We start from the raw sequence: 13832 nt of genomic DNA, 5'->3' as shown, positions 1-13832 counted from the left end.
GCCGGGCGTTACCGCCGTCCGTTACCCGCCGGCCCCGCCGGCCCCGCACCAATGGCCGACACCCCGCCACAGCCCGCCCCGGAGCCCGCCGAGATGGCTTACTGCGGCCCCACTTCCCTCACGTACCTGCCCGTCCTCCAGTGGTGGGTGTTGCCCCCTGCCCCGCTCCCGGGGGCGGGCCGTGGCTGGGGATGGAGTGGGGAGGTGGCGCGACTGGGCTCTCCCCTTACCGGGGGGCTCGCAGGACCCACCGGGTGGGCTTGCCACTGGGAGCGCAGGAGTCCTGCTTTTAGCGTTTCTCGAGGTTCCGTGGGGCAAGAGTCTGGTTTGCTGCAAAGACCCGTCATCACTGTGGTGCATAAACGATGCCGAGAAAGCAAGGAAACTTCCCTGAAAGTCCCATCTGCCACAAGCCTTTCTGATATAAAGGTGGTTTGACACGGGGGAAACGGGATTTTGTGTCAGCCTGACCACTGGCCGGGACCTGGCCCCGGGGCTGCCACCCGCTTGGTGTGATGCTGCAGGGCAGCTGGCAAGAGCTCTCCCTGGCTGCACCACTCCTGACTGGTGGGCTCTTACAGCGTGCCACGAGCGATTGCAAGGCTACACAGCTGGTGGGACACTGGCACTCACTCAGTGTGATGCTGAGCATTAGACATTCTCCGAGGTTATGCTTTCTTGAGACGAAGGTAATGGTTGAACTCCTTAATGAGACGCTTTCTGTGGTGGAGTAAGGTTGTCATCATCATTTTCTTGTGCTTTGAGAAGAGCATCACCTGCCATGTGATGGCCAAAGAGAAACCAGGGATACTTTTCTACTTTCCCCAATCACAGATGAGTCCAGCTAGTAGTGTTGAAGCTTTGTGTGAAACAGTAATAACAAATACAAACAAACTTTTAACTTGTCAGCAAGTAATCCTAAAACATTTTATTCTCCCTCTCAGTAATACCTGAGCAGTGGGAGCTCATCTGTGTTTTTACTGTGATATAGATGCCAGCATTCCTATTTTAAAAGGACAGAAGGAAGAGATTCATCCAAGGTCATTCATCCAACAGGTTTGAGACACAGCATAAAATTGAATCATAAACAATCCTTGAAATGATGAACTGATGTTTTTTTTTTCCATCATGACAACCTTCTGAATCCCCTTTTCATGTTTTGAAAAATTTTAAATGCTCAGCTTCATTTTACATTTGGTGCATTGTCAACAGCAAACTAGATTTTGGTCCAGAAATGATTTAACAGCAGACTTGCCAACCTGTATAATGGCCTGGCTGCCAAGGGTTCGAATAGAACAGGTGGCAAACCCCAAAAACCTGGAGTCCATGTGAGGTCCTAAAATCAGTCAGATAATAAATCACACACAAAGTGTGGATAAATAGTAGATAAATGGAGGAGGTCTTCTGCTGTGTGCTTTTTGTTTAACCTCAGTCTTTCTCCCTTACCACTTTTTTCTTTTGATTTTTTTTTTTGTCTCTATTAGCAGTTTTGGTTTGATGATGCCATAAAAACTCAAGTTTTGAAAACCTCAGGGCTAATAGGCAAGAAGATGAGCACGGTGCTCTTTTCTGTGTGGATTTTTTTTCCTAACAGACAGTATTCTTGTATTATGTGTCAGCACTAAGAACATGTTTAACTTATTATTTGAAAAAGACTGGCAGTTTAATAGATGATAAATTCACAAAAGGAAATTCCAAAATATTTTGTCGCTAAGTAGTTAAATGCTGAAGAAAAACTATTGGCAGAAACCAGCTACTGAAGCATGAATTAATTTATGATGCACTTCCAGTGATTCTTTTGGTGTTATATTAAGGATGAATTTGGACTAAGCTTTAATCTCCCATGGGACTGCTTAATTGTGAAGGGTTTTAGATGGTTGCTTTAGAAGAAACAACATTTCTTCCTGCTGAGAGGCAGGGCTCAGTCAGGACTCTTATCTAGAATAAATTTCATTTAACTTTGAGCCTGATGATGGGAAATACCCCAGTAACGCAGCAGATCCCCTATCTTTGGATGCAGGTTCCTGCTCAGGTCTATTGGTGAAACCTTTTCTGTTGGGTGGTGGGGCTGGAGGTGGTTGGGAGCTGGCAGGGAGCCCAGTGCAGCTCAGCCCTAGTGCTTAACAGTACCAGGCTCCTGGGTTGGTGGGTGAGAAGGTGGTTTCCAAGGAGGTATTAGTGAGGCATTTGGGGATCTTTTGCTGGGGAGAAGAAAGTCTAGGGGAGACAGAAAGCCTTCTTCAGTGGAAGAAGGGCAGGAGACATGAATAAAAGGTGAGGTAGACATTGTCAGGCAGCACAGTGACCATCTTCTTGCTCAGGCCAGTTTGCTGAAGACCTTATCTGCTATCTACTGCCAATACAGCTAGTTCAGAAAGATAAACACTGGGTTGTCTGAAGTCAGGCTACTGATAAAACAGAGGATGCTGACTTAAAATCCAACTGGCTTATCTCACCCAGTGAATATGAAAAGTCTTCTTTCCCAACCAACTGGATTATCAGTAAAGACACAGTGAGTAACTGGCACTGTGCTGCACTAGCATTCAGCTGATAAATTAATTAAATATGCGTAAATCATTTGGTAGAATGGAAGTACAGTTAGAGTAAAAAACCACTGTCATACGAGCAATGTGTTATGCTTTGAAAATTAATCTCTCTGCTCCTTTCAGCTTTGCTCCTGTATTTGTACTGCAGGCTATTATCTTCTGACATCAAAACCATTGGCATTATCTCATAATTAAAAGTCATTTTTTTCCCAGTGAAGGTAATACCTTAGGCTAATAAATAACCAAGTTTACGTCTTCCTCACCTTATTTACACAAGTAGTTGCATTTACTTGACTATGGCCATTCTGATAAGTAAGATGAGTCAGGGCTTTGGCTAAAGGATGAGTATTTAAACATCTAAACCTGTTTCAGTCCTAACAGTTCTGTTACATAGTAACCGTAAATTAAAATTCTGTTCTCTTAATAAACTTGTCCTAAAATCAGTGAGGTTGTATGAAAACAGAATTTTGTCCTTTACAGTTTGTGTACTCTCTATTTCAAATCACCATATCGCACATTTCAGGTGGAAAAATTCTCCTATTATTGTCTTTGGTATAGTGGAGACCTTTCTGTTTAGAAGACCAAAGTTAGATCTTTAGATATGCATATGAGAAATGTTAATACTGGCTGTATTGGTGTTAATGTTATAATATTACAAAGTTATATTTTTTAATTAAAAAATTATGAGAACAAGTTAATTTCATAGCAGAGTCTCACATGACCTCTCTTATACCTTGGAAACAAGGAAAATAGAACTTGAAAATCTAACAACTCTTTCTTCTAATTCTGATACAAACCAATTGATGTTTTTGTTTTAAAGGCTGGCTGATAATTTCTACTTGTGTGGAGGATGCACTGTACCCTGTCGGCTACTACATGAACTGTATATTGAAACCTGCAATCCAGATTTCAAGATTCAAATACATCCATCCACCTTTGGAAAGGTACAGCGTAGACAGGATACATAAGATAAGCAGGGATGCCTAAACAGAAAATTTGATCATCAAATATACACACTGCATATCGAATGAGATTAAGTAACAGAGAAGAATGAATATGTAACGTATTATGCTTGTGTGTTTTCTAATGTATTTCTGGTAAGCCCTCGTGTAGATGCAGTTATGCTAGAGAAATGAGGGTTGTCTGTGGTCGAGTTTATTTTCTTTGGGGAACTGGTATATGTTACACTAGCAAAGACTTCTTTTGCCAATGTATTTTAGAAAGTTTTACCAGCTTTCTGCTTTTAACAGAAGGTTAAACAACTCATCCCAAGGAGTTGATTCTTCTCTCTTTAAAAGACACCTTCCATTGTTACATAATTTTATACTTCCCCCTAAATTATACTTGCGGAGATTTCGCTCCAAACATACCCTAAAAAGTTGTCACAGATACATCCAAGCAAAACAAATGCAGATGTAAAACCGAATTTCCTTCTAAGAGTTCCACTCTTCTACTATATGGAGGTTGATGCAACCCACAGAGCAATTACCAGTTAGAAATCTCAGTTGCAACAAACACCTGTAGCTATTCAACATTTTTTATCTAAGTAAGGAAGATAGAAAACCTTGTGATTATTTGTTGCTCAAGGCTTTTTGTTCAGTACTTTCTTTTTAACTAATAATATTCTATTACTTCCCACACTAAGAGCTACTAAGCACTGTTTTAATACAAGCCCAAAATAATATAAGTACAAGTTATAACTGAAATCAATTTCATTTATGTGGATAACCTCATTTTAGGAATCATTTATCTCAATTCAGTTGAATCTAATTTTTTTACTGGATAATTTAAATCACTTTTACTGAAAATTAAGATTTGAGTGTGTGATCCAGTGTGATTTATTACCATAGCTGAATGGATCATCAGCTAAGACCATGGGTAGAATTTGCCTGGCTCAGTGTAGACATCTGCCATGAAGCTGGTCACCTTAAAAATCTCTTGGTAGCCAATGGAGAGAAAAAAGTAGTTACATGTGATGGGAACAGTTCCAGGCGTGGAGAAAAACATACAGCAATTGACAGGATTTTATTATATGGACCTTACAGTTATTATATGGACTTTACTGTTATTATGTGGTTTCATTGTATTCACACTACACAGTGCACAGCCTGGACATGCCCAGGCTTGCCACGAGTTTGCCTGCTCCCTGCTTCCCCCACTTCTCCCCCTTTTGCCCGTGTCCCTATCCTGGTTTGTCCCCCTGCTTGTCTGTCTCATGCTCCGCCCTGTGTTCTGGCCCATTCCCCTCCCGAGCTGATAAAAGACTGCATACACACGTGAATAAGGGATTCGACTTGCACCCTCCCTCGTGTCCCGGACCCGTGCGGTGCCAAGGTCCCATCCCCCCTTCGGACCGCGGCAGTTACGTATGTTCCCTTTCACACAAAAACAATCATCTCAGTCCGCTCAGATGAAATGTGCCTCAGAACTGCCTGTTTTTCTCCATTGACTACCAAGTCTATAGTGACGAGCTTAGATATCTCTGCCTTGTAGCCACGTAGGCAAGATTAATCTCATTCTGCCTATACACTTTCAGGTATTCCGGCATGACTGATTACCAGCCTTCTTGTGGTTTACATTAATGCATTTTACTTTTAAGTTGGGACAGGCACAGATGAAGCATGAGTCTGGTCACGCAGGAGAGCTTAGCTGATGAGCCAGAGGTGCTATGGGTTGGTACTTGCAACTGTTTGCTCACAGCCTTACCTGGCCCAGTGCATTGCAGTGCAAGTCAACACAACCCAAATGAGCAAACTGGGGAGCATCTCTCCAGTGGCTTGAAATAGTCTGTCCTTCTGCAGCAGGAGAAAGGACCATGCAGCAAGAAGTTGAGGAGGGCAGGAACTACAGCAGACCTGATTTAAACTGAAGGTGCACGTGTAACAATTACTCCAGCCTTGCTAATGGGCTGAGCTATTAATAATTCACCAAGCTGTAGTAACCTGACTGCACTACATATATGTGGACTGTGAGGGCTTTTGCAGTCAAGCCTCATGTGAATCAAACGGTGGTGATTGAAGACACTGCTAATCTCATCTGCCCTGTCCCTCTACTTAAATATAGTGCTGTCTCTGTAGAAGAGACAGTGGGAGGAAGTGTGTGTCTTATGCCACAGAAGCACCAGTTTCATAGGCTGCCTTTGAGGAAAATAAGATTATGCTAAACTATCAACTTGAGAAAGGGAGCAGCTGATGTGGATGCATGCAGAAACGTGCAAAGAACAAGACCACTGTTAAAACTGGAGGTGCATATTAGTGTGAGTTTGAGAAATCTGTTCTTTATCAGGCCTTTGGACCAGTGACTCTGCACAGAGTCCAAGCTGTGTGCTGCTGAGTGGACACTTCTTACTCCTCACTGACATGGAGTACTCGATACTCTGTTGCTGCTATATAGAGAATGTTAGTTCCAGGTGTCCTGGGTTAGTTTCTGTCTTCACAACACAGCTCATGCAGAACAATCATAGTGGAGTGGATTATTAACCTGACAATATCTAATTACACTGTAGAGCCTGACCTTGACAGATGCTGCATGACCTCAGTTCACACTTACCACCATGGTGGTCAAAAGGTTGCTTTGCAGCTTGATGATTCAGGTCCTTTTAAAACAGATAAGTCGGGCCCTATCCTGTCAGTAACCTTGCAAGTGTAAGTGGGTTGGTGAAGCCCCTTGTGTAAGTCCTACTTAATTGAATAAGGCTTGCAGGTCTGGCAGAGTATGGGAGCATCACAGTGCCCTCAAGTTCCCCCAGCTGATTGACCCCCTGATCATGGGGGGTCTACTGGTGTGAGCACTGACTGTTTTTCAGTGCAAGGTAAAACAGACTACTCTACAAAAAAATTTCCTACCTTAGGGAAGTAATCCCTTAAATTACTTAGCCTTTGATCCACAAAAGCCTCATTGAGTTCTGTTCAACAGTTACCATTTGAGAGGTATGTAAGAACAGGTATTAGCCTGCAAATGATGGAAAGCAAACAAAGTGATAAAGACAAAAAATGGAGGCAGATACAGTTTTGCATTTTAGAATGAATTTGCGAAGTATCTGTAATTTTGTGTTTGTCTTTACAGCTTATTCAGTTAGTTTTCCCGGGTCTGGTGACAAGAAAGCGGACCACAGCAGGGAGTATCAGGTATTGGTTTTATGTCCTTTCTTTGAAAATGTAATTTCTAACTATTCTAATAAAATTTTAAAGTGGCTGACTTTTCAGCCCCAGCACTGCAATATAGCAGCTGAATTGTTGGTTGCAAGTCTGTAACACATCACAATATCCAGAGTGATTCATGGTGTCACCAAGGATGTTAAAATAGAGTAAATTCCATGAAAACCACCGTATTGGATCTGCTTTGGTAGGGCACGAATTCCAGGTCAGACTGCTTTGAAAAAAATTATTGCTCTGATTTGTGCTGGCTATTAACACCATGGTTTGCATGAGGCATCTACTAGACATCGCAACCTTACTCAGAGCTCCTGAGACACTGGGTCTCAAGGCCAGAAAAGCCTGTTTCTGGGATGTGTGGGGATGGCAGCCATGACTGATGTCTGTCTTGTGTTTTTCATCCTTCTCCATATCCATGGAGCGACCCAGCACATACTGATGGTCAATGGAAATGCTGTAAGCAGTTTCAAACCATTTAAATCAGACTTCAGATCCTCCTCCTACCTCTCCTTTCTTTTCTCTTTCCTCTCTTCTTCTAGAGCACAGAGAGTTTGATGCTCTTTTGTATCCAAAATTATAATCATATTCTGAACATCCAGACTGGGAAAGGGGATGTTTTAAGGACAGTGAGATAGAGAAATTTTACAAGCATTTTGTGAAGCTGTCAACTACAGGCTCTGAGAACAACATGCCCTTACTTGATCTGTGGCTTTTCTCCACTAGTCTGGACTTGCTATCAGCTTGAGCCACAAGATCCTTTAATTTGGGAGTGCCTCCCTGCAGACACTCCCAGGCTTCTCCTCATAGTAGGGAGTATTTGGGATGGTGTTTGGTAGCCCCAGCCTCCATGCTCTCTCCATCAGCAGCACCCTTTGCTGGCTGCTGGTGGCCGCAAACCACGTCACCGCTCCCTTGGCTTCATCGTGGCCCAATCTGGGAAGAGCCAGCTCAAGACACCTTGGTAGCAGAGGTGGTGACTGCATTGCTCACTGAGCTCAGGATAAACCTTAGAGAAGGTCTGGCAGGTTTATTGAGTTTTAGCTCACCATGACCACTGATGGGCCATCCAGTCCTCAAGCTACTGTGAACAGCCAGGAAACAGCTGCACTAAGTCCTTCAACGTCCATGGGTATATGAAGACCTCTGTCTGCTGAGACTCTGGTCCCTGACTTCACCAACTGTCCTGTACAAATCTGTTGCACCCTATTCACTGGCTTATTTTTTTTTTTCATTTAGAAGAAGGTATCATTCCAGGGCAAAAACTGTTAAAAAGAGTTTGTAAATAGTTTATGTAATTTTTTTTCTGGTGGGGAAAATAAATATTCAACATAATTTAAAAAACAAACATAAGGGTTTTTTTACTTAGTCTTTGATTAAATAGAATGATCTGCTTTCAAAGGAAGATTATGAATTATTTAATGACGATGAAAATCATATGGTCAGTTGATATTTTTATTTAATTTTCTAGATATCATTATGATGGAATAGCTATCAAGAAGAACTCTTCCTTTTATGCACGTTTTTGCTGTCTTCTGTATGAACAAAATTATCTCAGGTTTGTTTTTTAAAATGTTTTAATCAAAAAATGTCACATGACAGTATATATATTGTCTGTACATAAAAGTCTGTAAATCATCTGTTGAATATTGGCAACAGCATTATATTTTTCTTCTCATTATGCACACTATAAAAGTCCTGTGCCATTAGGTCCCACACCCTAATGGAGAAATTACATTTTGGAAACAAACCTTGCCTAACTGGACTTCCTTGAATTGGACATTTTAGCCATGTAAATCTTAAGAGCAAGAACTCATGCCAAACCTAAAAGAAGAGCTTAATATATTGAGACTCAAAATGGGAGGTCAAAAAAACCATATTGAAATGCCTTCATGACATTGTATCACCTTCCTTATTGAATAGTAGGCTGAAGAGACCTGTATTGAGGTATAAATGACTGCGCTGTTTTGAAGAGTCCTACACACAGTCATTTTATCTGGGTTTTTTTACTACTTGAGGCATATTATTTCAAAAATGCTTCCTTTACTTAATTTTAAAAGATCAGATTTTAAAAATCACCTCTTGTAAGAGAAGACAGTGTAAGAAAAATATAAATTGATTGCAAAACTTAAAAGCCTAAAAATAATTGATGAATGTAAAATAGTTTGGCAGATTAGAGTGTAGAAAGAAGCATGCTCCAATTGTAGGCAGGAGAGGATGAATTATCATGGTCAAGTTCATAGTTCCTATAAAAAAACCACAGGCTTGCCTTTCTCCCCAGAAAAAAAGGAAGGAAAATGCTGCCAGTCTGTAACAGTTTTACACTTCTTTTTAATGCACAGGAGAAGAAAATTATGATATGCCTTGGACTTTGAAGACCAGTCTTGTATCCTCACGCTCTTATATTATTGTACACTACTTTGGTGTGTATATGGGTAAATTCTGTACTTTGGTTTCTATTCTTTAATATGCAGATATAGCATTATTCTACAGCATGAATACAAGGGCAATACAAGTCAGCCTATTAAGCACCGAGATATCTGGTAATGATGAAACTCTCAGTGTCTGTGATATTTTATATAATATTCAATTACTTGAGTGCATGCTCTGCAGGAGCATGAAAAAATATACCCATAGGTTTGTTGCCTTTCTCTACAGGTTTTATAGCAGAGAAATGTTGCAGAAGTCCATAGAAGGACAACAGTAAATGATGGGATAGTGCAGAGGATCAGGTTCTGCAGATAATCAAGTGGCAGTCAGTTGTTGTGAGACCAAACAAATTATTCATAGGCTGGTTTCTCATGACACCCTTTACTGAAGTGATAGTCTTCATATCCGCTGCACCCAGTATGACTAGAACCAGCCTGAGATTTGATATAAGAACTGATATCCACAATTAGGAAAGGTCTTGTCCACTGTTCAAGAAACATTAAAGGTCTCTGGCTAAGTCTATACTGGTCTTTCTTCTTCAGGGAAAGAAAGTTTTCCTTCAGCATCACTTGAAAACAGCAATCTTGATGGGTATAGTCGGAGCTGATCGGTCTGGTCACAGTAGAGATGAGAGAGAACAAAACAATTTGAATTGTTGCTCTTTTTTCCTCTCAGCATAGAAACATGAGGAAAAATTAGAAAAAGCGGCAGGAACCAAAGAACCAGTGCTGACTAAATTTGGGCCAGGTGCAAAAAGAAGGACTTTAGCTACAACTGGGAGACAGATGCATCACATATGCCAGCATAGCTTCTGTTCTTGGCCCTCCTCATGGAAATGAGCCATATTCTCCAGTGGGCTGGGGAACACGCTGCAGCCCATGCTTAACCATAGGGGAGCTGATGCACTAGCTGCAGACCTCTGTCTCCTTCTCCATCAGCAGAGGTGCCTGCCCAGACACCTACTCCTAAAAAACTATATTTACTTTGGTCAAACAAAGGAAAAGGGAAGGTATTCCAGGGAAAGGGCTGAAATAAACTAGCTAGCTATTGATCTTGATACTGTTTCTTAACATAAACAGCTGTCCTATTGTAGAAAGGCTGAGAGAGTTGGGTTTCTTCAGCCGTGAGAAGAGAAGGCTTCAGGGAGACCTTATAGCACCTAAAGGGGGCCTACAAGAGAGCTGGAGAGGGATTTTATACAGGGCATGTGGTGATAGAAGAAGGGGGAATGGCTTCAAGCAGAAAGAAGGTCAGTTTAGATTGGGTGTTAGGAAGAAATTCTTTACTGTGAAGGTGGTGAGGCACTAGCACAGGTTGCCCAGAGAAATTTTGGATGCCCATCCCTAGAAGTGTTCAAGGCCGGGTTGGATGAGGCTTTGAGCAATCTGGTCTAAAGAAAGGTGTCCTACCCATGGCAGGGGAGTTGAACTGGATAATCTTTGAAAGTCGCTTCCAAACCAAACTATTCTATGATTCTATAACTTTTCATATTAAAAAAAATAAACCAAAATATACAGATTTTATTTAGATAAAGGCCATCTTTCTAGTTGCAATAGAAAAGTCCCTTAACTACAAAATTATCTTGTTTGATGGTTCCTTCATTTCAGACAGAAATAAGAAGACACTAAGATGTTGAGTGAAGCCAGACAGCTGAAATCAGAACAGCTTCCACTCTAAATGCAGCCACAGGTCTCTGTCCCAAGTCAACATATAGCCCCACAAAACTTGGGCAGCCGGGTGTCACAATTACTTCTTAGTGTCTCATGGAGCATAGCAGGGAAAAACAGAGAGAAAGCAGTAAAAAAAGCACATGACACAGCCAGAGAAGCATGAGTAGCACAACTTTGAAAGAAATAATTAGGTCACATACAAAATAAGCATCAGCTTCAACCAAATAAATCAGTTAGTTTTCATTTGTATGTGTACAAATGTGTACAAATGTACATTCTTTGCATTTAAGTAGGAATACATCAAGGAAATACCTCATCAAGTTCAGTACTTTTCGAAATCACAGTTAATTTTTTATGATCCAGCAAAGCTGGTAAAATAGCAATGGCAAATTCTAGATTGTTTTTTAATTTTAAAATTGAAATTTAGAAAAAGAATAATTAAAACTTGTAGACTTTTCTACCTGCAAGAAGAAATTTTGTTCTCACATAGGTAATCGTATGTATACCCATGCCACAGGTATTTGACACATAACATCTCAGTTTTTGAGAGTGTGTTGGTGTGGAAATTTCCAAATTAGAGTGAAAAAGATTTTTAATATACCATTTCAGTGCAGTTCAAATGCTGGTCTGTGGGCCAGACTCCTGTAATGGGATATATTTCTCTGGCTTCTTGCCACTTCCCTCTAGAAGGGACAGGAGATATCTGTTTCAGTAGTGAATGTGTCCTAAATTACTATTGTGCCCTCCCATCCATAAATAAAGTCCAACATGTACATCCTTTTTCTGCTGCACCTACTGCAGGGGAAGGTGGACCCCAGGGCCCAGTTTAGAGATCAAGGCATCCATCCACCCTGTGGGTTGGTGAAGAAAATGATTGTTTCAAAACTATGAACCATTCTTTCTAATTACTGAAAAAGGATATTTCTTGACTATGATGAAATAGTCAGCAATTGATATGGTGCTGGTAGTGACGAACTAGGCATCTGAAGGATCTGGCAGCTTGGGAGCTATGCTTGTTGATGTCACAGAAATGGCAGTAAGATGGTGTGCCTCTGAACACAAAGAAGGCATTTGCATGTTGATAGTCAGTGGGGCCTCGAATGTGTCAGGATTGGAACATGTTCACACAAGGAGCGATAAGAACCTGTGAGCTGGTTCGTTTAGAAATCTTTGAATCTTTGAAGATCCGTGTACCACAGATTTGATGATGATGTTATGAAAATAGTGCAAATAAGCACAACTGTAATCCATGAAGATTCCAAATGCATTACAGACATTAAGGGAATATGTTAATTACCAATTTTCATTATAATAGGAATACATTCCCTCTAGGAATGGGAGCTTTGAGGACAAGCACTCCCTAAGATGGTACTTTCTGTGGCTCAGACTACAGCAATGTTAAAAAAAAAAGTAATTGAATTTTGGTTTTGTAAGAGTTGCTTTATAGGGAAGGTTTGGGCTCCTGACTATCTAGTGAAGCAAACCCATGATTTTTTCATTAAAAAAATCTGATATGATTCTAGCAAATTAACTTTCTAATCTCAGTGTAATCTAACAGTCAACAGCATGCACATTCACCACCTTTCCTCCTTTCATTTTTCTTTTGTCCTCCCCATTTGTCTCTGTTAATATTTTTGTCATCCCCAATCTTGTATTTCCCATTTTAGCTCTAGTTCCCACTCCACAGCATCATCCAAACTCTGCAAGAGAGACGGTGAATCTCCTTGTGATTTTGCTGTCGCCCATTTTCCCCTTCTCCCACCCACCTCCTCTTTTGTGTGTTTTGTCTTTACCCAGGCACTGCTCGCCAGGGGAAGTGAGCATCTCTGACGTACAGCCAAGCACCTCTGCAGGCACCAGGTGAATCCCAATCCCCTTTGCTGACAGTGGGGGCATATAGATGTTAGCATTCCACAGATATTCCATTTAATGTCCCCTGAGCTCCCGGCTAGCTGCCGGGGCACAGAAGAACGCACGCAGCACCCCTTCTCACCCCTCGATGTCCCTGTGCGGGGGGAGCGGGAGCCAGCCTGCCGTGGGAGCCAACCCACTGGAGGCGAGCAGTGCTGATACACGTTGCCATAGTAGCGGCAGCAAAAAAAATACAGCTGGCCGCCTTCTCAGGGAGAGCAGGAGCTGGAAAATATTCATTAATTTTGTTTCACAGGCTTTAGAAATCTGCAGGAAGGATTCATTTGAAAGAAGCGTTATAAAATGTCTCTACTTACATGTGTTTCCCTTTGTCCAGCCACCACCTCTAAAACATCTGGGAGAAAGAGTCACCAGCACTACCAAACACGCCCAGCATAAATGTTGTTCCCTGTCTTGGGCAGCCAGTTTGGTTGTTTCTTTGGAGCACAGCCTTCATGGCACAGAGTAGTGGCAGAGGGAAAGGTGGCAAGAGTCAGTCCTGTGAGGAGCAGAGAAGTGAGAGGAAGCATTTTCAGTGGCCAGAGTTTTCAGGCAGCAATTTTCAGACAGCAATTCATTTTATCCTATGCCCCTTCAGGACGTGTGGTGGTACCCTGGTTTATAATACATCACAGCAGTGAAACCCAGCAGCCAAGTTCTGATTAGATAGCCTGAGTGTTGGCAATCACCAGTGGAAGCACATTTTCTACAATGCCCCTGTCTGTCACCCTTCAAAACAGCCGAGTCCCAAAGGTCCCTGGAGTTTGAAATGCCTTCATAGACAGTGAGCACGCCAGCAGCAAATGGAGGCTTGACTGGAGGCATCCAACTCTCACAGTGCTCCCCTTTTACTAGCAACATTGTCTCTCCCTCCACTAGCCTGAGCCTCAGCAAAACAGGCAGGGAGGCAGGTAGGAGATAGTATAGTCCAGCAATAAAGCAGCCTGTTGTGCCTTCATCCCTGGCTTTCCAGCTAAAAGCCACTGATCAAGCCTGTGCAGGACCAAGTAAATTCTGACTGTATGGAACATCATGGCCAGCTTTACAGAGTAGATGGGTGAAAGTCAGAAACAAAATGCTATTTAAACTGATGTACAGTGCAGAAAATATCATAACTGTGAAAT

The 13832-nt window shown here is 41.8% G+C and overlaps 1 protein-coding gene across 4 annotated transcripts in view; it reads left to right on the top strand.

Moving 5' to 3' along the window:
• The first annotated feature begins 6 nt into the window (after positions 1-6).
• The window catches only part of RFX8 (regulatory factor X8), a 33870-nt gene continuing 20044 nt past the window's right edge, over positions 7-13832 (top strand). For 2 of the 4 annotated variants that reach the window (XM_064646323.1, XM_064646326.1), the window contains exons 1-5: positions 7-143; positions 3367-3490; positions 6612-6673; positions 8169-8255; positions 12595-12657. In XM_064646323.1, coding sequence (XP_064502393.1) covers positions 52-143; positions 3367-3490; positions 6612-6673; positions 8169-8255; positions 12595-12657 — 428 coding nt within the window. In that variant the 5' untranslated portion in view covers positions 7-51. The remainder of the gene's footprint in view (positions 144-3366; positions 3491-6611; positions 6674-8168; positions 8256-12594; positions 12658-13832) is intronic. The other 2 variants (XM_064646325.1, XM_064646324.1) reach the window with 1 other exon arrangement.

Source organism: Pseudopipra pipra, chromosome 2, assembly GCF_036250125.1.
Source record: "Pseudopipra pipra isolate bDixPip1 chromosome 2, bDixPip1.hap1, whole genome shotgun sequence".
Lineage (NCBI taxonomy): Eukaryota > Metazoa > Chordata > Aves > Passeriformes > Pipridae > Pseudopipra > Pseudopipra pipra.
The sequence above is the reverse complement of the archived record's forward strand: the minus strand, read 5'-3'. Positions and strand labels throughout refer to the sequence as shown.